This window comes from Macrotis lagotis, chromosome 7 (genome assembly GCF_037893015.1).
Source record: "Macrotis lagotis isolate mMagLag1 chromosome 7, bilby.v1.9.chrom.fasta, whole genome shotgun sequence".
Taxonomy (NCBI): Eukaryota; Metazoa; Chordata; class Mammalia; order Peramelemorphia; family Peramelidae; genus Macrotis; species Macrotis lagotis.
The window spans coordinates 53,439,444-53,461,831 of record NC_133664.1 but is presented as its reverse complement, the minus strand read 5'-3'; the positions used below and the strand labels follow the sequence as shown (position 1 = coordinate 53,461,831).

General features: G+C 34.0%; 2 protein-coding genes across 4 annotated transcripts in view; one reads left to right on the top strand and one right to left on the bottom strand.

Moving 5' to 3' along the window:
• The window catches only part of OLAH (oleoyl-ACP hydrolase), a 53,378-nt gene extending 53,308 nt beyond the window's left edge, over nt 1-70 (bottom strand). The window contains exon 1 of the mRNA XM_074192912.1: nt 52-70. The gene's annotated coding sequence lies outside the window, so the exon portion shown is untranslated. The remainder of the gene's footprint in view (nt 1-51) is intronic.
• The window catches only part of CROT (carnitine O-octanoyltransferase), a 32,499-nt gene that overhangs the window by 7,981 nt on the left and 2,130 nt on the right, over nt 1-22,388 (top strand). For 2 of the 3 annotated variants that reach the window (XM_074192908.1, XM_074192910.1), the window contains exons 3-17: nt 3,328-3,462; nt 4,411-4,535; nt 6,568-6,749; nt 6,915-7,039; nt 8,654-8,762; nt 12,981-13,074; nt 13,185-13,310; nt 14,234-14,335; nt 17,010-17,093; nt 17,180-17,287; nt 17,486-17,616; nt 18,283-18,406; nt 21,234-21,312; nt 21,392-21,485; nt 21,601-21,720. In XM_074192908.1, coding sequence (XP_074049009.1) covers nt 3,348-3,462; nt 4,411-4,535; nt 6,568-6,749; nt 6,915-7,039; nt 8,654-8,762; nt 12,981-13,074; nt 13,185-13,310; nt 14,234-14,335; nt 17,010-17,093; nt 17,180-17,287; nt 17,486-17,616; nt 18,283-18,406; nt 21,234-21,312; nt 21,392-21,485; nt 21,601-21,720 — 1,718 coding nt within the window. In that variant the 5' untranslated portion in view covers nt 3,328-3,347. The remainder of the gene's footprint in view (nt 1-3,327; nt 3,463-4,410; nt 4,536-6,567; nt 6,750-6,914; nt 7,040-8,653; nt 8,763-12,980; nt 13,075-13,184; nt 13,311-14,233; nt 14,336-17,009; nt 17,094-17,179; nt 17,288-17,485; nt 17,617-18,282; nt 18,407-21,233; nt 21,313-21,391; nt 21,486-21,600; nt 21,721-22,388) is intronic. The other variant, XM_074192909.1, reaches the window with a different exon arrangement.

Genomic DNA, 22,388 nt, shown 5'->3' with positions numbered 1-22,388 from the left:
TAACTTCAGTTTTCTAAAAATAAATAAGTATAGTATCAATTCATGACCTACCTCCCACTTCTATTTCAGAGATGTTTTCAGGATCACATAGCATGAACAGAAAGTATATAAGTGATCTCCAGTTCTGAATATGTATTGCAAAGAGGGAGGAGTTCTTCCTTTAAGCCAATCAGACTCAACTTTCAAAAAGAGATGAGAAAAATCTGCTGACAGACATGTTAGAAATAGACTTACAGGTTCTGTTACCACCTAGTTGTTTGTTTTTTAATGATCCTGGCTTCAGTAGTGCCAAAATGTAGCACTGTGATTTTTTATAGAGTCTACTTCTATAATCAAAAGCAAGCACTGGCTATATCTATCTAATATTTCTGACTTCAATTTTATTGTTTTCCATTGGGTAAATGTATGTAGTCTTTTACTTTAATTAAACTAGGGAATGGTGAAAGTATGAAAAGGGGTGTAGGTGTCTTCAGAGGGAGAAGGGCACAATTAAACAGAACTGTTATGACCTGTTCATTCTGATCTAACACCAACCTATATCCTTAGGCAAGTTCAATGAACCTTTCTAGGTCTCATTTTTCTCACCTGCAAAAGATTTAAATTTTACTAAATGATTTAAACACCCCTTCCTAATGATATTATTTTGTAACCAAGACTATTATTGTTATGAACCTTTCATTTACTCATTCCTTCTCAATTTTGATCCTGCTCATTCCCTCCAACTGCAATCTCAATCTGCTCTACTTTTCAATCAAACTCATCTGAGAGTACTCACCTCCAAGAAATAATCCTTCTACTTAGTATTTATCTTTCCTTTCTCAAGATATTTTTATAATGCTTCAAATAAATATAAGAAAATTTTGTGATATCTTGTCCAGAGATAATTTAACTGGGACTCATGAGCATTTATATTTAATATTTGATAATTCTTTAAACAAAATTATTTCCTTTGTAATTCTAAGCATTTTATTTTGTATATTTAAAAACATTATTCTGAATAGGGTTCCGTAGACCCCAGCAGATTGCCACAGGGGTCTGTGACTGGAAAAAAAGGCTAATAATCTTTAATCTAGTCTAGCCCTCTCATTTTAAAAGAGAAAACCTCATTGAGCTATAGTTAAATGACTTGCCCAAGGTTACACATAGTAATCCAAACACTTGATATTCTAGACCAGATCATCTTATTCTAAATTCAGTGATCTTTTGATTTATTCATATTATTTTTTATTCTCTTAAGTTTTCTATGTCTGTTAATTCCTCCCTAATTCTAACTCTCTAACCTCATCTTTAACTCTCAAGTGAATTTATTATCCCTACAATCTATCATCCTATACCTGTCTTCTTTCTCAGCTACTCTCCTAGAAAGTCCTCTATTTCTTCATGTCTCTTTCCTCACTTCTTACTTATTCACCTTACCCTTTTAGGTTTTTTAGGTTGTTGTTGTTGGTTTTTTTTTTTTGCAAGGCAATGGGGTTAAGTGGCTTGCCCAAGGCCATACAGTTGGGTAATTATTAAGTGTGAGGCCTGATTTGAACTCAGGTACTCCTGACTCCAGGTCCTGTCCTCTATCCTTTACGCCACCTAGCTGCCCCTCACCTAACCCTTTTTATACTGTCATCAATCCCTACCCTGGCATGTAGTAGGCACTATATACCACTTAATTGAAATTGCTATTTCAAGATTGTTAGAGATTGCTTTTCCCCAATCCTCATCTTTCTCTAATATTCTCTATTTCCTTGCTCTAGGACTTTGCTTTTTCCTGGGTCTCCTCCTACCTCTTTTAGCTACTTTTCAGTTTTTCTTTGATGGATTATCATCCATCCTTTGGTTTTTGGTGGTCTGCCATAAAGCAATATCTTAGGGCCACTTCTGTCCTTTCTCTGTACTCTTTTGATGCTGTCATTTGCTCCCACTGGTAACAGTATGGGTAAATGATTCTCATAGGAAGTACATGAGTCCCACATCTGTATTGCCAGAGCCTCAACTTGCTCTTGAACTTACCCTGGCCTCAGAAGTTCTTCAGAATCTGAATTCAACCTATATAATCTAGTTTATTTCACATCACTTACTTTCATTCACTTTCCATTCCAACCAAATCAATCTAATAGCTGTTCCCCAGAGGGCATTGCATTTTCAGGCTCCATGCATTCATACAGGCCATTCCTTGTGACTAGAAAACACTCCCTCTTGCTTTCCCTTACTCCCACCTGATCCTCTTTTAAATAAGCCAAGGTGCTCCCTTTTTGAAGAAGTCTAATATGATCCCTCTTTTTTTGAGCTCTCTATTTACTGAGAAACCTTTATTTACTCATTTGTGTATATCTTATATTTCTCAATAGAATAAAAATTTGAATGAGGGAAGGAGCTTATTTGTGGAATGTTTGTTTTTTGTCTTCGTATTTGTAGCTTAAGGCATATTTGCTCAATTGTACTATTCTATGTGCTTCTTTCGGAACAGGATCTATTTGCTAGACTTATTTTAACTCATAATATTTTACATCTACTTTACTCCTGAGCAAATAGTAAATATTAATTATTTGTTTGGACCTAATGATTTTTTTAAAATTTTTATTAAAGATATTATTTGAGTTTTACAATTTTCCCCCAAATCTTACTTCCCTCCCCCACCCCCACCCCCCACGGAAAGCAATCTGTCAGTCTTTACTTTGTTTCCATGTTGTACCTTGATCCAAATTGGGTGTGATGAGAGGGAAATCATATCCTTAGAGAAGAGACAAGAATTCTAAGAGGTAACACGATCAGACAATAAGATATCTGGGGTTTTTTTTTTTCTAAATTAAAGGGAATAGTCCTTGAACTTTGTTCAAACTCCACAGCTCCTTAACTGGATACAGATGTCCTTAACTGGATACAGATGGCACTCTCCTTTGCAGACAGCCCCAAATTGCTCCCGATTGTTGCACTGATGGAATGAACAAGTCCTTCAAGGTGGATCCTCATTCCCATGTTGCTGTTAGGGTGTATAGTGTTTTTCTGGTTCTGCTTATCTCACTCAGCATCAGTTCATGCAAATCCCTCCAGGCTTCCCTGAAATCCCATCCCTCCGGGTTTCTAATAGATCAATAGTATTCCATGACATACATATACCACAGTTTGCTAAGCCATTCCCCAATTGAAGGACATTTACTTGATTTCCAATTCTTTGCCACCACAAACAGGGCTGCTATAAATATTTTTGTACAAGTGATGTTTTTACCCTTTTTCTTCATCTCTTCAGGATATAGACCCAGTAGTAGTAGGACCTAATGATTTTTAAAGATTATAAAGCTTTTCATAATCGAGGACTAATTTTTTTTAACTTTACAGTTTTTACTATTTCTAGAATCATGGAAAACCATTTGGCTAAGTCCACTGAAGAACGAACATTTCAGTACCAGAATTCTCTTCCTGCATTGCCTGTTCCTTCTCTTGATGAGTCATTAAAGAAATACCTTGATGCAGGTATAGCTCCTTTGAATATATTTAAAAAATGTACTTCAATTTCAAATAAAAATAATAGTTGAATTGCTTAATACTCAGCCCCAAAGCATTTTAAAATTACAGCAAGATATTAATGATACAAATATATACTTTAAAAATTCTCTCTCCTAGTTCCTGTTTTTTCTCATTTCTTTTCTATCTCTTTTCATACCTTTTCTTGTCTCTCTACATACTTTAACTTGTGTCCATATTTTTTCTTATTTTCTGTAATTTAACAATTCCAATAAGATTTGTTAATTTAGCGATTATTTACATCATTTTTATACTCTATAATGACAATATTAAGTTGACTTCATTCTCACTCTTCTAAATTACTAAATGTTGATATTATTTGGTTTCTAACTACTCTATGTGTGTTCTGTAATGCCAATCCTTTTAATGGTTTTTTGCTTTTCTTATAACATGCAGATGAAAATGTTTGTGCTATTTTGCACTCACAGTTTTGATGTAGGCTTTCTAATATTTTCTCAGTTAATTGATGCCAATAATTGATAAATGAAGATTAGTGCTGTGTCATCAAGGTCTCCAAATGGATATGACTTTATTCTAGTATTGGTTATGACCAAATAGGATTCCCCACCTTGTTAGTTCACTATTATTACTGAATGATTTTTTAAAAAAAAATGAAATTCTTAGAGTATTTTTAAGAAATGGTAGACAAGATTGCATTTTGCTAGTGTGTATTTCTTTTTGCTGTGATATTTCCATTGCTATTTACTTGTAAACTCCATTATCCTTACTTTTTAAGTTGTTAGATTGATAACATGCTTAATACATTGTTTTATATGCATGTATGTATGTATATATATGAATACCAAGGCACACATAGCTAATCTGGACTGAGATGACTTGTGATAATATTTTACAATTTAGAAATGATTTTTAAAAATATTAAATGTTTCTTCATAGTTAAGCCATTTGCAAATGAAGAAGAATATAAACGAACAGAAGAAATAGTTCGAAATTTTCAATATGGAATTGGAGAAAAGTTGCAGCAGAAATTACTTGAAAGAGCAAAAGGAAAAAGAAATTGGGTACTTATGTGTTTTTTACAAATATAGTTGACCAATTTGAGGATAATAATGTAATGTAAAATGTAGTCTAAATATACACACAATGTATATGGCATATGTATTTTTAAATATATTGCAATCTTTATTTGTTGCTCAAAATTTAAGAGTAATTTTTATTGCTTTAGTAGGCAACTTGCCAGTGATTGATATAAAATCTTTTTTTTTTTAGGTTTTTGCAGGGCAAATGGGGTTAAGTGGCTTGCCCAAGGCCACACAGCTAGGTAATTATTTAGTGTCTGAGGCGGGATTTGAACTCAGGTCTTCCTGACTCCAGGGCCAGTGCTCTATCCATTGCACCACCTAGCTGCCCCTATAAAATCTTTTGGACTATTAGATATGGGTACATGGGTACATTTTCTGCAACAAACAGTATATTTGATCCCCCAGTCTCTGGGTGCTTGAAATTCAGGATCATGGGATTTAGAACTGCCAAGCTCCTTAAAGGTCACCCAGTACCATCTCCCCATGTTTTAGATGAAAACATTGAGACAGAGAGGTTAAATGATGGTTCTGGGGTCATATAGGTAGTAAGTGGCAGAACTGAGATTTGCACCTGGAATTTCTAACTCTAGATAAGACTTTTCCACTTACCCTTACCATTCCTCTTGGTACAGGACATACTATATATCCCATGAAATCATTAAGTTAATAAAGGAAAAGACTAGAAAATATTTATACAATATATGTACTACAAGATTTATAATGTATGTACAATGTAAATATAATATATTTAATTATAAAATCTTATAATCTACAAATTCAGAGTAATGGTTTGTATTGGTGAAAAAAGGATACTGGAGAGATTAAGAATTGCCACTGCTGGGAAGCCATCCTGTGTAAGTAGGGCCTCTCAGGTTAAAGGAAAGATCTGTTTGGGACATCAGTCTTTAAGAAATAGAGGATGAACTTTCATGATTAAAAAAAAGAGGCACTTGCACTGATATATATGCTAATGACTCACTGTATAAGAAACCTGTGAAAAAAAATAAAGTACTAAACTTTTCACTAGCCATTGTCTTAGAGCCTTACAGTTCTCTGTTTCCTCTGATTTCCATTTTCAGCTTTGTGTGACTAAGTGGGGCAAAGGTCCTTTCAGTCTAGGTTCCTCAAAAAATTTCTCAGGGTGATTTTATTAGTTCCACTTGTTTGTGCAAGAAAACCCATCAATTACATTTGGTGAAAGATGGAAACACCCAGTTGATAAATGTAGAAGCAGCACCTATGGAAATTTCCACTTAGTTTAAAGTGGATTGGAACGATTTATATTTTATGTAATAATTTTTAACATTTACTTTAAAAAAATTTGATTCCAAATTCTCTTCTTTCCTCCCTCCTCTCCCCTTCCTTGAGAAGGCAAGCAATTTAATATAGATTATTCATGTTTGTTCATGCTGTCATTCAGAACATATTTCCAGTGTAGTGATGTTACAAAGCATAGACCAACAAAAGCCAAACCCAAGACAAAACAAAATCCCAAAACAAGAATAATAAAGAAGTATGCATCAATCTGCTAATCTAAGATTTCAATGTATTGATATTTTTAATAGGCCTTTGCAATACCTTGCACTTCATAATTGTGTTCAGGATGCCACAGTGACATTGAATGGTAGTGTCCTTACTGCACAGTTTATCTCTTTTTTTTTGCAATTTGAAGTTCTTTCAAAACAGAAGCCACAAAAACATTTGATCTAGATCTGTAGGATGGGTAAAACTTGAAAAGAAAGTGGTGTAATTGAAAGAACAATAGCACCAGAGTTAACAGATCTGCATTCAAATCTTACTTTTGAAAGTTACAACATTGTGACTTTAGACAAGTCACTTATTTCCTTGTCATGGCCACTTCCTTATATATAAATGAGAGTTTGGATTAGATGACCTCCAACAAGCTTTTGAGTTCTAGGGTGATCCTAGAAACTATAAATTCTAAATAGTAATTAAAAGTAAAATTTTTTAGTAATTCATCTATTTCTGAAATTCTATTTTTTACTTTCAGCTGGAAGAATGGTGGTTGAATGTTGCCTACTTGGATGTCCGTATACCATCACAATTGAATGTCAACTTTGGAGGCCCTGCAGCTCACAGTGAACATTATTGGCCTCCAAAAGAAGGCACACAGTTGGAAAGAGGATCTATAACTCTTTGGCATAATTTGAACTACTGGCAGTTAATAAAAACGTAAGAGAGGGTCTCATAAGGATATTACTGAAGATCTGCTTGAAGAAGTAGATAACGTACACTGTGAAATTTAATTTATTCATATAAATATGGGCATTGAATTTATGATGTTGGACACTTATTGGATTCTTAGTGTAGCTTTTTGATCAATTGCATTTTTCATAGGGAAAAACTGGCTGTTCATAAAATTGGAAATATGCCTTTGGACATGAATCAATTCAGAATGCTGTTTTCTACTTGCAAAATACCAGGAATTTCTAGAGATTCAATCATCAATTACTTTAGAACTGGTAAGTAGAAAGGGGGGACTTTGGGAGTTTTCCCCATAAAAATAGTGGGTTTTATTCAGTTTACCAGAAGAACATAATCGTTTCATTAAAAAAAAATTTGATTCCAAATTCTCTTCTTTCCTTCCTCCTCTCCCTTTCCTTAAGTAGGCAAGCAACTTAATATAGATTATTCATGTTTGTTTGTTGTCATTCAAAACATTTCCAGGGTTGCCATGTTACAAAACATAAACCCAACAAAAGCCAAACCCAAGACAAAACAAAATCCCAAAACAAGAATAATAAAGAAGTAAAAGAAGTATGCATCAATCTGCTAATCTAAGATTTCAGTGTATTGATATTTTTAATAGACTTTAAGGTTTTCAAAATGCTTTACACATATTATCCTAAGAACAAATTCTTTCAACTTCTAATTAATGATGCTCAAATAAAGAAGTAGTTACTTAATTTACATTTGTAATATAGGTGTAAATACTTCTCGAACTGTTTCTACATCATATGATTGTGTATGTATGTACATATACATATGTGTGGAGGGTGATGAGATGTCTGTAGAACCTTTACAATAGCAATCTTTTCTTTCCTGCTAATAACAAGGTAAGATGAACCTGTCTTCAAATTGTTTGGAATCCTCAAACTTAAATTTCAAACTTACTGGTGACTAGCAATATAATCTTTAAAGAACAGTTCCCATCCTTCTGAAATTTTTATTAATTCTTGTTCACCTCTGAACTATGGAGAGAAGCTTCATTTAATAGATAAAGTTATTTTAAATTTAGCTTAAAACTAATCAGCTAGACACAGAAATCCTACCCCACTAACTAGCTTTTAACATGGCAGAATCAAACAAATGAACAAACAACAGAAGATGCTTTTCTTCTGTATCTGCTTCTAGGACTGCCTTAAATTCCTACACGGCTCACTTTTCTTGTTTTCTTAATTTATTTTCTTTCCATTTCCTCATTACTTTGTATAGTTCATGTTTCAAATTATTTTTGATGTAAATTTGGTGGAGGAACTGAAGAATTTGAAATTCCAGTGGATGGGACACAAAAATAGCTATTAGAGGCTTTAATTTTTAAGGACTAGGTTCTAGGTGTAGCTTTGAAATTTTAAATCATGTAATCCCCAGTTCTTTTGTAATAATAATAATAAGAAGAAGAAAATCTGGAGAAAGAAGAGGTGATTCTTCTGATAAGGTGGGAGTCAGGTCTACTTCCCCACCCCCACCAACTAGCATTGTATCTCATTGTACCTTTCTTCTCCTCCCACAGAGTATAGACATCAGAACCAGAGATTTCCCTGAAAAACCCGTTAAGATTAGACAAACCATGCTAGATTGAAAGCTGTCATCTTTCATTTCTAGAACTGACCTTACAACCTAGATTTTAGCAATCTACTGTGTACCATACCTCTTCCAGAAGCAACATGAGAGATGATTTTTAGGAACATCCTCTTCCCCTCTTTTTATTGACTATTTTGGTATTAAATTGTTAATGTGTTTTTATTTAGGGTACATTTAAAATGTGATGGATAGATTGATGTATAAATGGATACCTGTTATATTCATTTAACTTTTGGAGGATTTAGTCCTGTGTTTTCTGCTCCTTATTCCAGAGAGTGAAGGACACACTCCAAGTCACATAGCAGTGCTGTGTCGAGGTCGAGTTTTTGTCTTTGATGTCTTGCATGAAGGTTGTATGATGACCCCGCCAGAGTTGCTCAGGTTTTCAAATTACTTTGCAATCCTTGAGTCTTCCATAGATCAGAGTATCTTCCTTGATATTTTTAAAGGGATATGTGATTTCATGGAAAAAGCAAAGTTTCAAAGTTAGAGAAAATTTTTTTTTGCTGATTTTATATCTTCTTTATTTTGAGTGTATGTTACTAATTGAGACTTTTTGGTGAGATTTTGGCTCATTCATATACTAAGTAGAAGAAAATTTAGTATAAAATAACTTAAAATAATCAAGAATAAATTTAATGATGAAGATTATATTTGGAGATGTGTTCAATAATTTCATCTTGAAACTTCAACTACCCTGCTACAAGAAGTTGGAAAGAAGAAAAAAGTTATGCACTGTAACCAAGTTCATAATTTAAAATATATGCATTGTACCCCTAGAAGAATTCTTCAGCTCTTCACCCAAGCCCTGCTTAATCTTACTTTATTTATAGTTTTAACAAGTATGATTTGTTACCTTATCAAATTAAAGGAGGAAAGGTGCTACTAAAGGCAGACACACAAACAGCCACCAGAGGTAATGGTCAATTTAACTGGATGCTGAAGGAGAAGATAGAAAAACTATTTTTTGAACAGATAGAAAAACTCCAAAAGCATAGCAGAGGCTATTTAAAATCATAAACCTAGATCGTAGAGGATTATTAGAGACTGTCTCGTTCAGCTTCCTCTTTATAGATGAGCTGAGTCCCCAAGAGATAAATTGACTATCCACCATCTTTTAGACAGTTAATGGCAGTACTGATAATTGATCCTGGATTCTAAGTTCAGCATTCTTTCCATTCAATTACCTCCTGCTAGAGGAACCTATCAGATTGCTTAATGTCTTTGAAAGCTCTCGTGGACTTTACAATATTTCGAGTAGCCTTATATTGATTTTCACAATGATGACCAAGTCATTAATAAAAGTTTAAATTATGTTTGGGGAGGGAAGTATGAAACCATTTTGAAAAAGATTTTCAACCAAAGTGAAATAGAAGGTAGAAGTTTAGGTATCTTAAATAGGTATAAGCCTAGTACAGACTATCTTGTCAGGGACTGACCTTATTAAGTATTGCTGAAATGCTGGCCACAGGTTTATAAGTTTTGCAGTCACAGAAACTCTTAAAGACTGTATTTTAATTCTACTTCTTAGAAAAGTTGTGAGCCTGATGAAAATGCTGGGTAAAAAGTTCCAAAGTGAAAACTTTTGTTATCTGGATCATTTACATACAAAGAACAGTTCATTCCCTGATCTTATGAGATAAATGAGTTGTTATTCTATTTTGTGTTTCTAGGCCCCCCCACCATTTTATTCATTGTGTGCAGATTGGAGAGAAAATTAGATCAACCTGTTAAGTCACTTTGGTCTTGAGCTAATCTCAGTAACTCTATTGTGTGTAGATATTTATCTATGCATTCTTATAACTTAAGTGGAAAAGATTTTTGGATTTGTTTCCTCAGAAAGATTTTTTAAAAACAGTCTGTTTAAAAGTCAAACTTTTATCTTTTAGTATGGAAAAATTCCAAAATCTAGGAAGCAGGGAAGCATATGTTTTTGTTTCATAAAGAAATGGCATGGGGCAGCTAGGTGCGCAGTGGATAGAGTACCGGCCCTGGAGTCAGGAGTACCTGAGTTCAAATCCAGCCTCAGACACTTAAAAAATTACCTAGCTGTGTGGCCTTGGGCAAGCCACTTAACCCCATTTGCCCTGCAAAAACCTAAAAAAAAAAAAAAAGAAAAGAAATGGTATAAAAACTCAGGATCTGTTGATTTAACTATTAACTTGCAAGTAATTTCCTACTATGTCAAAATTTCACTCCCAGAGCAAAATTTAGGTTTTGTGAAAAGACCATTTCAAAGTAGTTGTATATTATAGTTTTAACAAATCTGAATAGGTTACTATTTTCTTTTCAGGGGATTCCCCCACCCCATTCCCAAAGTTTGAAAGGAATTTTTCCTGAAAATCACTTATTTCTGATCCAAGATTTTCTTTTGCTGAATTGTTACACATTTTATGATTAGCTGTCTTATGGGATCATTTTAACTACCTGATCCTTATTGATCTATCTAAATGAATATGCTTCTTGCATAAATGGTATTTATCCAATTTGACATTTTTTCAGGCTAACTATATTTCTTCCTAATTAAAATATGTTAAAGTTTTTGACCCAAGTGAGGAAGTGGTTATTGTTTGGAGCAGGAGAGCTAATTTCATAGCTAAAGCAAGCCTGGCAATTTGAAGCTTTCCCCATTCTGACTCCACTCCACCTTGTTTCCAGTTTTTCTCCTTCACAAATTCTGTGTTCTAGCCAAAGTGGGCTATCTAGCTGTTTCCCAAATTACCCTGTGCATTTACACAGACCACCCCATATACGAAACACTCTTCTGTCAAGGCTTACCTCGGATGCCACTTCCCTTTGCTGCCTTTTCAAATCCATCACTAATAGTGTCTTTCCCATACATAAGTAAGTCAAGACATCTTCCTTGTGATGTCATTGGTCCCTTTGAGAACAAAGGATGAGCAACATTCCCAGAGCACTTTGTTCTCTCTTTCACACCCACCTTGTGTTTTATTTATCTGTGCACACAGCTCTGCCCCTGAGTGGAAGGGCTCTGAGGAGAGAGCAGTCTCTTTGCTCTGTGCTGAACATAGGGCCTTCAGTGAACTTAATGTGGGTCTGTCACCCTGAATGGAACTTGAGAACAAATTGCACAGTGGAGAAACTTGTCATTGAGTTTGGAATTCATGTTTTGCTGCTGCCTCAGAAGCCCTGTGAGGAATTCTCCTGCTCCAGAGGGGCTCTCAGCAAACAAGTGAAGACAGGACAATTTAGTAGGGAGGAAAACATTTCATCCTCAAAATTTGGAGAGAACATAGGACAAGGGAATTCATGCACATAAATAAACTATTTTTAACATTTATTAAAACACAGAGCTCTTGCACATTGCGTACAATAGCGCTTTTTCTCTCTTTGAAATGATTCCTAAGGCTTTTCTAGGTTTGATGTAGAAAACTATCAGTAAGCCTTGAAACTTTCTTTTAAGAGCTTTTTTCTGAATGAAAAGTAATTCGTCTTCCTCATGATAATGCTTGGCAATTTTAGAGTACTTTTAAGGTTACCTTCTTATTTGAGCTTCCCAGTTGTCCTGTGAAAGATTAGTACCCTGGGTCTTATTATCCCAGTTTTATAGCATATCTCAGTTTGAATAATATAATGCTGAAAAAAGTGAGTTCCAGAGAGGTTCCTCGGACTAACCTGGAACCTCATAGCATAGAAAGTTTAAGGTTAAAGTTGCCCCTGGAGTGGGTCTCCTTTTTCTGCATTGGATAGATTCTACTTATCTGCTGTTCGTATTTGATTAAATCTGTCATGTTTAACTTAGGGTCTCTAGAAAATTTCTTATGATACATTATATTCCCTATAACATTTTTGTAATCCTTGTGGCATATAAGCAAAGGACTCCCTTTGATAGCTACTTAACAAAACATTGTTATAAGTCTATGTCAGCATTGTATATTATTCTGAGCTGATACTAAAAAATTGTATACAGCCACCTTGGAGGGGATTTTTCCAGCATCAACATATTGTATACTTCACTTAAGGCCTTAAAGTGAATTGAAGCAGAAGAGTGACACAAGTGAAAATATTTGAAACATTAGAGCATGTTTTTCTTATTTAGGTAAGAAATATGCTATGACATTAATTTCAGATTGGATCAACAGAGTGTTTATATGATACTCTTTTTTATGTAAGAGGGTTCTGTTTTAGCTTTCATTTTTGAAAGGTGCTTAAATGGACCAGGGAAGAGTATATATATCATCTTGAGATATATCAGTCAAAAAAAGCAAATTCATTCAAAATCAAACTGTAAATTTAAGTGTTACAATTAATCACTTCTTTACATAAAATATGACACTACTACTGATAATGTATTGATCCTCTTTCCTAGTTATTGATGACATAAGAATATTTAAAATATTGATCAAAAAATAGACACCTAGGGAAGAAATAACAGATAAAATATTATAGATCTGTCTAGAGAAAGTCTTTTTTTTAAATTTTAGTTTAAATATGAGTTTAATTGGTTTTGTTATTGTTGAAAGTTAATTTTTCCATAAATGTCTTAAGGAAGAAAATGTTAGTATTATGGTTTGTTATGCAAAATATGTAAGTTTGTATATATCCTGAATCTGCTATTCATCTAAATTTTTTTTAAAGGCAACTTACATATATCCAAAAAAAATGCCACAGTGAACCTGATGGACCTGGGGTAGCAGCATTAACCAGTGAAGAGCGAACTCAATGGGCTAAGGTTAATACATACTTATTATCGAAGAGTTTTCAGAAGAAGGCCACTTTGAGATTATCTAAAATCAGAGTTTATTGATTTTCCAACTGAATCAGTATTTCTTTGTCTTTTAGGCAAGAGAATATCTGATAAGTCTTGATCCAAAGAATTTGACTATATTGGAAAAAATTCAGAGCAGTTTGTTGGTATATTCCTTAGATGATGCTAGTCCACAAGTAACACCTGAAGATTATTCTGAGGTATGTTTGTCAAATTTTACTCTTTTTTTCTACATTTCCATTTCCCCTCCTAAGACCCTTGGTTTTATTGGAGATTCTTGGGGTCTTTTCAGTTTTGCATACATTTTGGCTTATAAACTACTTGAACAATACAGAACTATGAGTCAGGTTAAAAGTTATAGATTTTGAAATACTTAAATGATTAACATCAACCTAGAATGATATAATGCTGACATAGACTTTAAACAATGTTTTGTTAAGTAGCTATCAAAGGGGAAGGAAGTCCTCTGCAACAATGTTATGAAGAACAAAATGTATCACATGCAATTTTCTAGATACCTTAAGTTAAACATGCCTGATTTAATCAAATAGTAAATATGGTTTCCAGGATCTAATTTACTGTTTCTGTAGGAACTGGTTTCATACCCTTTTCTTGTTACTGTTGCTTATATGACTGCAACGAAAGGTTAGTTCAGTCACATATGCTTACTTGTTATTCATTCTTTGCTATGCAAATAGTTTTAAAATATCACTTAATAGATAGGAAACCCAACATTATTTTACCCCTTATTAGATTATTAAGAGGAATCTTCTAGAAAGTAAATGTGGACTTTTTGCTTTCTTAGGACCTCAGTTTCCTTTATTCCTAAAATAAAGGGGTTGGATTAATTCATCTTTAAAGTCCTTCTCATACAGATTCCTGTGATTTTATGAATACCAAAACCATATCTTATCATTTAGTTCTCTATGCCACCTTGTATATGGGGTTGCTTTTCTTACCTCTCTTGGAACTGGTACCCTTCATATATAGTATTTTTAGCTTATTACATCTAGCTCACACACACAAAAAAGGAAGAGTAAAGTTATGAATAGGTTTTACATATTAGCCCTTTAAAAAAAATCAGTGAAAACTTAGGTCATTTGAAAGAGTCTTTCTGTTTTAGGTAACTACAATGGTACTTACTGGAAATCCAACAGTGCGCTGGGGTGACAAATCCTATAACTTAATTTCCTTTTCCAATGGAGTGTTTGGCTGCAATTGTGATGTAAGTGGACTTAACTTTTTTTTTAAGTAAATATTAAAGTTAGTTGGAAATGCATTAAAATACCAATCCCATATGTTATGATAGTTTACATGAACTTATATAATCCAATATGACTGTTCCATAATGACCCTGATTCTTTTTATACAATCATATAGGCAATTTCTTTGAATATAAGTTATAGAAACAAATGTAAGTTAATAGAATTCTCAACTGAAGTAGGATGAAAAAATTTATCTTTTGTCTCCATTAAGATAAAACATGGCTATCTGAAATGAGGAATTTGCATATATGTTAGGCTCCTAGAGAAAAGATTCTGCAATTTGAAGATGAGCATTACAAATGGCATTTAGAGGAATGTTTTTTTAAATATATATTTAAATTCACAGATTACTAGCTTTTGGAGTCTGATGTTCAAAAGAAAAGGTAATTTAGTATGGAACTTTAGGAAAATCATAAACTCTCTTTTGGGCAGGGGAAAAAAACCCTGAATTTTAGAATCACTTTTATAACCAATTAGTTGTGTGATGCAGGATGTCTCCTTTTTTTGAGCTATATATATTTTTATTAGTAAAATTTAGAGTAGGAGTGAAAGCTAAGTTTTTCAATTCTCATTTTGACTAGGAAATTAGAGCAGGATTAGTGATTGGGCCCTATTGAATATAGAGTATGAAATTTCTAAAATTTTATACTTTCTACCTTTTATCTTTAACTTGGGAGAGCAGTTGAATTAAGTGAAGAATGTTCTAGAAATGAAAATGTTTCCTACAAGATTTCTGGCCTTAATAGTTAAATTTAGGTTTAACCTTGTTTGAGTTTAATGATTTTGTTTTCTCTCTATTGGAATGTAAGCATCATGGGGCAAAAATGGTTTTTGCTTTTTCTTTGTTCCTCAGGACTAAAAACAAAGTTTGGCTCATAGTAAGCACATAATGCATGCTTGTTGATTGATTTTTGTTTGAATGGTAGTTATGGCCTTGTAGAACCCCATGAGTTTTTGGTAGAGCTTTACCCCACCATCTTCTTTGACTTATTTCACTAAGATTTCTTCTCCCTATTTCCCTATTCCTCCCTGACAAAATCTCCTTCTATTAGCTTCTATCAACTGGGTGATAGAAGGAACAATAATGATTTCTTCTGCTGCTATGCCCAGAGATACCACTGTGTTGGTTAGCTTCCTTTCTCAATCATGTTATTTTTACTTCCCATAATAGTCATGGCAACTTACTTATAGTTCTTTCTTCACAATTTCTTTTTATGTTAAAGAATTTAATTACTGCCCTCATTTTACATTTGGAGAAATAGAAGCTTATAGCAGTTAAAGTATTACCCTATGGTCACAGGGCTAATTAATAGTGGTATGAGAATTCAAATTTAGCTCTTCTAAGTTTGGTTCTCTTTACACTGTAACATGCTATTTTTTTTACAAGGCAATAGGGTTAAGTGACTTGTATGAGGTTACATAGCTAAGTAATTATTAAGTGTCTGACACCAGATTTGAATTCAGGTCCTCCTGAATAGACTCCAGGGCCTGGGCTCTATTCACTGCACCAGCTAGCTGCCCCAACATACTGCTTCTTATACTGAACAGAAACGTGAAATGCAGTTGACTATTGGCAGCTGTGTTCATGAATAGGGAGGTGTCAATACAGAATTGACAACAATTGAATGGAAATCGGGTAACCCACAGACTGTGAGGTGGGAGAGGCAGAGTCAAGAAATTTATCATCTAAAGTTAATGAGGAAAAAATGTACCAAATGGGAACTATGTTACTGACCATGCTAGGCCTTTATTCACCAAAAGTCAGTCCATCTTTTCTACCTTTCCTAGACTCTCAAAACTGTGGTCCTCCCATTGAAAGCAATTATGGATATGGTCAAATGTCTCAAACAAATTCATAAGTATTTCAGAATACTGACTGAAATTCTCAGCTCTTTCTGTTTCTGTGACTTCCAAATTGTCATTAGAATAATAAGCAATTATTTTTTCCAAATTTTCCTTGCATACTCACACATACTGTGATGTTCTCCAAGTACTTTAGAATCCTTGATTGGGAAAATTAAAATTTTAATGTTAGCTTCTTTTAAACTATAGCACACTACAGAATATGAACTTCACCATGGAGATTATTCAGTAATAAGAGCACAAAACTAGAGCAGGAGACTTGAGGTCTCCTAACAGCTTTACCACTAACTAGCTGTGGGTTCTTGGGCAAATTATTTAACTTTCCTTGGCTTAGTTTCCTCATCTGTAAAATGATAGATGATCTCCAGTTTCTTTTGGCTCTTACTCTTAAGACAGGTGATAGTCCATTGAAGTTCTTAATTCTATGATCTATAAATCCATCCCTTTAAAAATTAAATGGCATGGCATTAGGGAACATTAAGAAATGTATTGTTTTAAGGGGCGGCCAGGTGGGGTAGTGGATAAAGCACCAGCCTTGGAGTCAGGAGTACCTTGGTTAAAATCCAGTCTCAGACACTTAATAATTATCTAGCTGTATGGCCTTGGGAAGGCCACTTAACCCCGTTTGCCTTGCAAAAACCTGGAAAAAAAAAGAAATGTATTGTTTTTAAGAGTGTTAAATTTTGCTGAGGAATGGAAGAAAAATGAAATAAACCTATTCCATGAAACTTTTAAGGCTTTTAAACTTATACACCTTGCTTATTGTTATAGCATGCGCCTTATGATGCTATGGTGATGGTTGATATTTGCCATTATGTAGATCAGAAGATCTTTGAAAATGAGGGACGATGGAAGGTATGTTTGACTAAATATTCCACCTTTTTTCTAACCTATGCATTTTCCTTTTAGAAATTATATTTTCAGATTTATTTTCTTCTCAGGGTTCTGAAAAAGTGAGAGACATCCCACCACCAGAGGAGCTTGTTTTCACTGTGGACCATAAAGTATTAGATGACATTGGCCGGGCTAAAGAGCAATATCTCAAGCAGGTGGATTTTATATACTTTTGTCTTAAGCAGTGCTTTTTACCTTGTGTGAAAATTTGACCATTTTGCAAATAGCACACCAAAAAGCATTAGTGTGTAAATGACTTTAATTCTCTATAGATTACTGATTGCATGTAATCTGAGTGATCCCTGGGTGTAATGTTTGTACTTTTTTTTTTAACCATCTTCCCTTTTTGTTAGGGATCAGACTTGCAGATTGTGGCTTATGCCTTTAAGTCCTTTGGCAAAATGCAAACCAAGAAGAAAAAACTTCACCCTGATGCCTTTATTCAACTTGCGCTTCAGCTGGCCTACTATAGACTTCATGGATGGTGAGGAGAAGGCTGGCCCAGCCTCTGTGCCTCCAGACTTGTACATTGTTAAGGAGTTGTGGGTTGTGCTGAATAGTTCAGGTCAGGGCTCTAGCCTCTCTTCTCAGGTTCCTTTTACCTCTTCTGTTTAATACTGGGTCTTCTGCTTTTAGTGCTATTGCTGTTTTGTAGTGATTACTGGGGATTCTTTTCCCCCCTAAGCCAAGATTTAGGATAATAGATTAAGTGTCTTATAAAAATAGGGGTGGCTAGGTGGGACAGTGGATAGAGCACTGGCCTGGGAGTCAGGAGTACCTGAGTTCAAATCCAGTCTCAGACACTTAATAATGACCTAGCTGTGTGGCCTTGGGCAAGCCACTTAACCCCATTGCCTTACTAAAAAAAAGTGTACTTTTTTTGACACATAAAAAGAGAGACATTAGCTTTTAGGCTAAGATGGTTTTAATTCTGATCTATATTTTTTTGTATATAGAAACCATTGACCAAAGTAAATATTATAAAAAGTCAACAGTTTGGAAGAAATGAAGCAATTCAATAAATTAAATCTTTTAAAAAAATAATTATTTTTCTCTTTAAGGAAATGGAAACAACTTGGAATGGATTTTTCTTTTCTTTATGAGAAAATAAATTTGAGGCAAGCCTTCATTAAGTTTTTTTCCCTTTTAGCCCTGGTAGCTGTTATGAAACTGCTATGACAAGGGCTTATTACCATGGTCGTACAGAGACTGTGAGATCATGCACTTTGGAAGCTTTTGAATGGTGCCAGGCCATGGAAAATCCTTCTGTCAGTGTAAGTACTGAAAAATTACTTCTTCAATGAATTTTAATAAGTTCCTGCTCTTCAGTAGCCATTTAATTTTAGTAAAATTTTGCTAAATTTGGGTAAAATTTCATTGGGCAATTTTAAGGTGCAAAGCAATTTTAATATTTCTATTCATAATATTTCTTTAAGTGAAATTTGCATGAACAGGACAGAATATTTAGAACCTTAAAGAGGTGGTGATGGGAGGAAGAATGCTTCCCTCTGAGGAATTTTTTTTTTGCTAAATCTTTTTTATTTTAAACTTATACAAAATGAGAAAAGGAAAAAAAATTGCCACCCACATAGCAGACCATAAGAGAGGATTCCCTTTAAAACAATGTGTTTTTTTTTTAAAAAAACCTTCATAATAATTGTTTTCAAAGATGCCCAGTTTTGCTTTCTTGTTGGTTTGCTTTTGTTTTCTGCTATGCACCTTTTACTTTATGTACACATATATGTAAGACCATACTATGCTTATTTCCACCTGTCACCTGTTTTTCTGAATGTGGATAGCATCTTCCTTCATAGGTCCAAGTATTTGCTTATTTTTCTATATCATCAGCTCATCATTTCCTAGACCACAGCAATATTCCCATGCCAATCATATCCTATCTGATAGATTGCCTATGGAAGTTTTTCCCCCTATTTTCTTCATTTCTTCTATATTTGGCTTATATAGATTTTATACAAAGAAATTTATATTTAAAATAATTGAGGGGTGGCTAGGTGGCACAGTGGGCAGAGTGCCGGCCCTGGAGTCAGGAGTACCTGGGTTCAAATCTGGTCTCAGTCACTTAATAATTGCCTAGCTGTGTGGCCTTGGGCAAGCCAATTAACCCCATTTGCCTTGCAAAAAAACCTAAAAAAAACAATAATTGAAATTATCCTTTTTACACTTCAGCAATATTCTTTCTTACAATATAGTTTAAGGTCTGATACTGCTGAATCTACTTTCTTTACATCTTTCTTGATGGTTTTTTTGAAGTTTCTGACCTTTTCTTCCTACAAATGAACTTTGTTATTATTTTTCCTAACTCAGTAAAATAATTTTTTAGTAATTTAATTGGGAGGACATTGAAAAAATAGGTAGTCATTTAAAAATTATTTTATTTTTATTCATCCACGAACAAAAAAATATTTCTTCAGTTATTTAGACCCAAATTCATTTATATAAAAAGAGTTTTATATTAATGTTTCTACAGATTCACTGTTTTGACTAGTATATGCTCAGGTATTTTATATTGGTATTTAATTCAATACTGAATAATAATGCTGATACATAGTGCAGTTTCTCTATTTTTCTCTTTAAATCTATTTTTAACTTTATTTGAGATCATGATTATTATCCCTGCTTTTTTTGCATAATAAATTATCCCTGTCTTTTACTTTATCTTTGTGTGTATTTCTCATCTTTATAAGGTTTGCTGAAACAGCATATTATTGATTTCACATTTTTAATATACTCTCCATTTATACTTTATGGACAAATTCATCCCATTCACATTCAAAGCTCGTGTATTTCCCTCCTTCCTATTTTTCTTCACAGTATCCTTCCCACCCTACTTATCCTACCTCTCCTTCCTCCTCTGCTTTACTTCTACCTGCTATCTTGCCCTTCTCTTCCTTAACTTACTCAGCCTTCTAAAAGTTCCTCCCTTATCCTCTTGTTCCACTCTATTCCCTGGACCTCTTAATTCTTTTGAATTTAGAACACTTATTTATATATGTGTGTATACACACACACATCCCTCTTTAACCCAATCTCAATGAGGATAAAATTCTAGCACTAACAGGCCTCCCATTACTAACTTCTGTATCTGCTTCCTTTTGTGCCTCTTTTGTATGAGATAATTACTCCTTTTTAATCTCTTCCTGCATAGTTTTATGTTTTTTTAGAATCACTCCATTGTACTTGACTCAGTTCAAGCTTTTCTTTCAAACTATTCAAATTATGACAGTCATAAAGAGTATTTTCATATTTAAGAAGTAAACATCTTGAACTTGTTGAGTTCCAAATATTTGGTTGTTTAATCTTATATTTCTCCTGGATATTATATGTTAAATTTTCCCTTAAATTCGGGGATTTTTGGTCACAAATAGGTGAAAGTATTGCAGTTCATTAAATGTCATTTTTTCCTATTCAGGATTATACTTAACTTTTTTTGGGGGGGTATGTTATCCTTGGTCATAAGTTAGCTCCATGGAATATAGTATTCCAAGACCTATGGTCCTTCAATATGGTAGCTTCTATGTCTTGTGTAATCCTTGTTATTGCTTCAGGATATTTAATTTCTTTTTCAAGGAATATTTTTTTGGTGTCCATTTCTATGCATGTTGGTGTTTGGCTGCTTTAACACTGCTGATAGATGGCAAAAATACCATGGGTAATAAAGCTTCGATTTTTACAAAGTGTTTCTGACATTTTAAAAGAGGAAATTTTTTTTTCATACACATTTGCTTATTAACATTGTGACAGCCCCTTCTTTCCAATGACTCCATATACTTGAACAATCTAGGTGTATGATCATTTAATTATATAATAAATTACTTCATAATTTTCACCATTTTTGCTTTACCTTTGCTTCCATTTTGCACACTTTTATTTCTGTATTTGAAAAGGAATAATAAGTATGAAGTACATTATTTGGGGAAAGAAAAGTCAGTGAAAGGAAGAAGCCAAGAAAAAGGAAAATTGTTTATCCTGTTTTCCCAGAATTTTTGCCTGTACTCTCATGTACTATAATTTGGAGAAGTCTAAACTTCTCTTTGTTTTGGTAGTTTCCTCTTAAAGTGTGTCTTGTTTTTATTAACACAGCTTCAAGAACGGGAGCAAAAGATGTTACAGGCTTTTGCAAAGCACAATAAAATGATGAAAGAATGTTCAACTGGGAAAGGTACTTACTATTCTAACATTCTTTGTCTTTTCTGTAGTTAAAAGTATTTCCCTAACTCAAAGCCTTGGGATCTTTGCAGGATTTGATCGTCACCTTTTAGGTCTTTATCTCATAGCCCAAGAGGAGGGGCTGCCCATTCCAGAACTCTATACAGACCCTCTTTTCTACAAAAGGTAACGTATTTGATGTTTTAATTTTAAGTGGAAAAAGGATTCTCCCAGTCTCTGATGAATTACAAAGCCCTTTCAAAAACATTGTAACTCCAATAAAGTTTTCTTTGTTATACAGTGGAGGAGGTGGAAATTTTGTCCTGTCCACCAGTCTTCTTGGTTACAAACGAGTCCATGGAGTGGTGGTTCCCATGATTTTCCGTGGTTATGGCTTTTTCTACCACATCAGAGATGACAGGTGAAGCTGCTAACTTTTGTCCTTAATATTCTTTTGAGTTAGATAATTATCATTTCAGCCTCTTTGATTTCTTTTCCATGCTGTGATTTTATTCCTATGTGTGCTGAGGGTGTCAGCTCTGTTGGCATAGGTCAGTCTGTGTTCTTAGAAGCTTTGTTTTGCCCTTTGCACATTTACTGTATACTTCTGTTGGTCCTGTCTCCCTCTTTTAAGCTGTGTATATACTGAATAGGTCAGAGTTAATCATTAGCTTTTACACATTAACCAAGAATACAATGAGCATTGTGATGAAGCTGGATCCTTCCTCTTTCCCTCTTTCTTCTCTCCTTTTCTTCTCCTTCTTCCCCTTCTCAAGTTCCTCCTAAAGCAAGGGACGACCCTAGATTCTGTTCAAAATTTGCTTAAAAGATATGGCAGAATTAGTCTAAATAAAAACTTAGTTAACTAACTAGCACTTTATCATTTCCAACTATGTAGGCAGTAGTAGGGGATACAAAGGAAAGCGGAAAAAGAGTCCTTCCTCTCAAAAAACCAACTGGGGGACCAAGATGCAAACAACTATGTATCAACAAGATAGATTCAAGTTAAATGAGAGGTAATCTTGGAAGAAAGTCCCTAAGATTTAGGATATCTGGGAAAGGAATTTTGCAAAAGCTGAGACTCTGAGA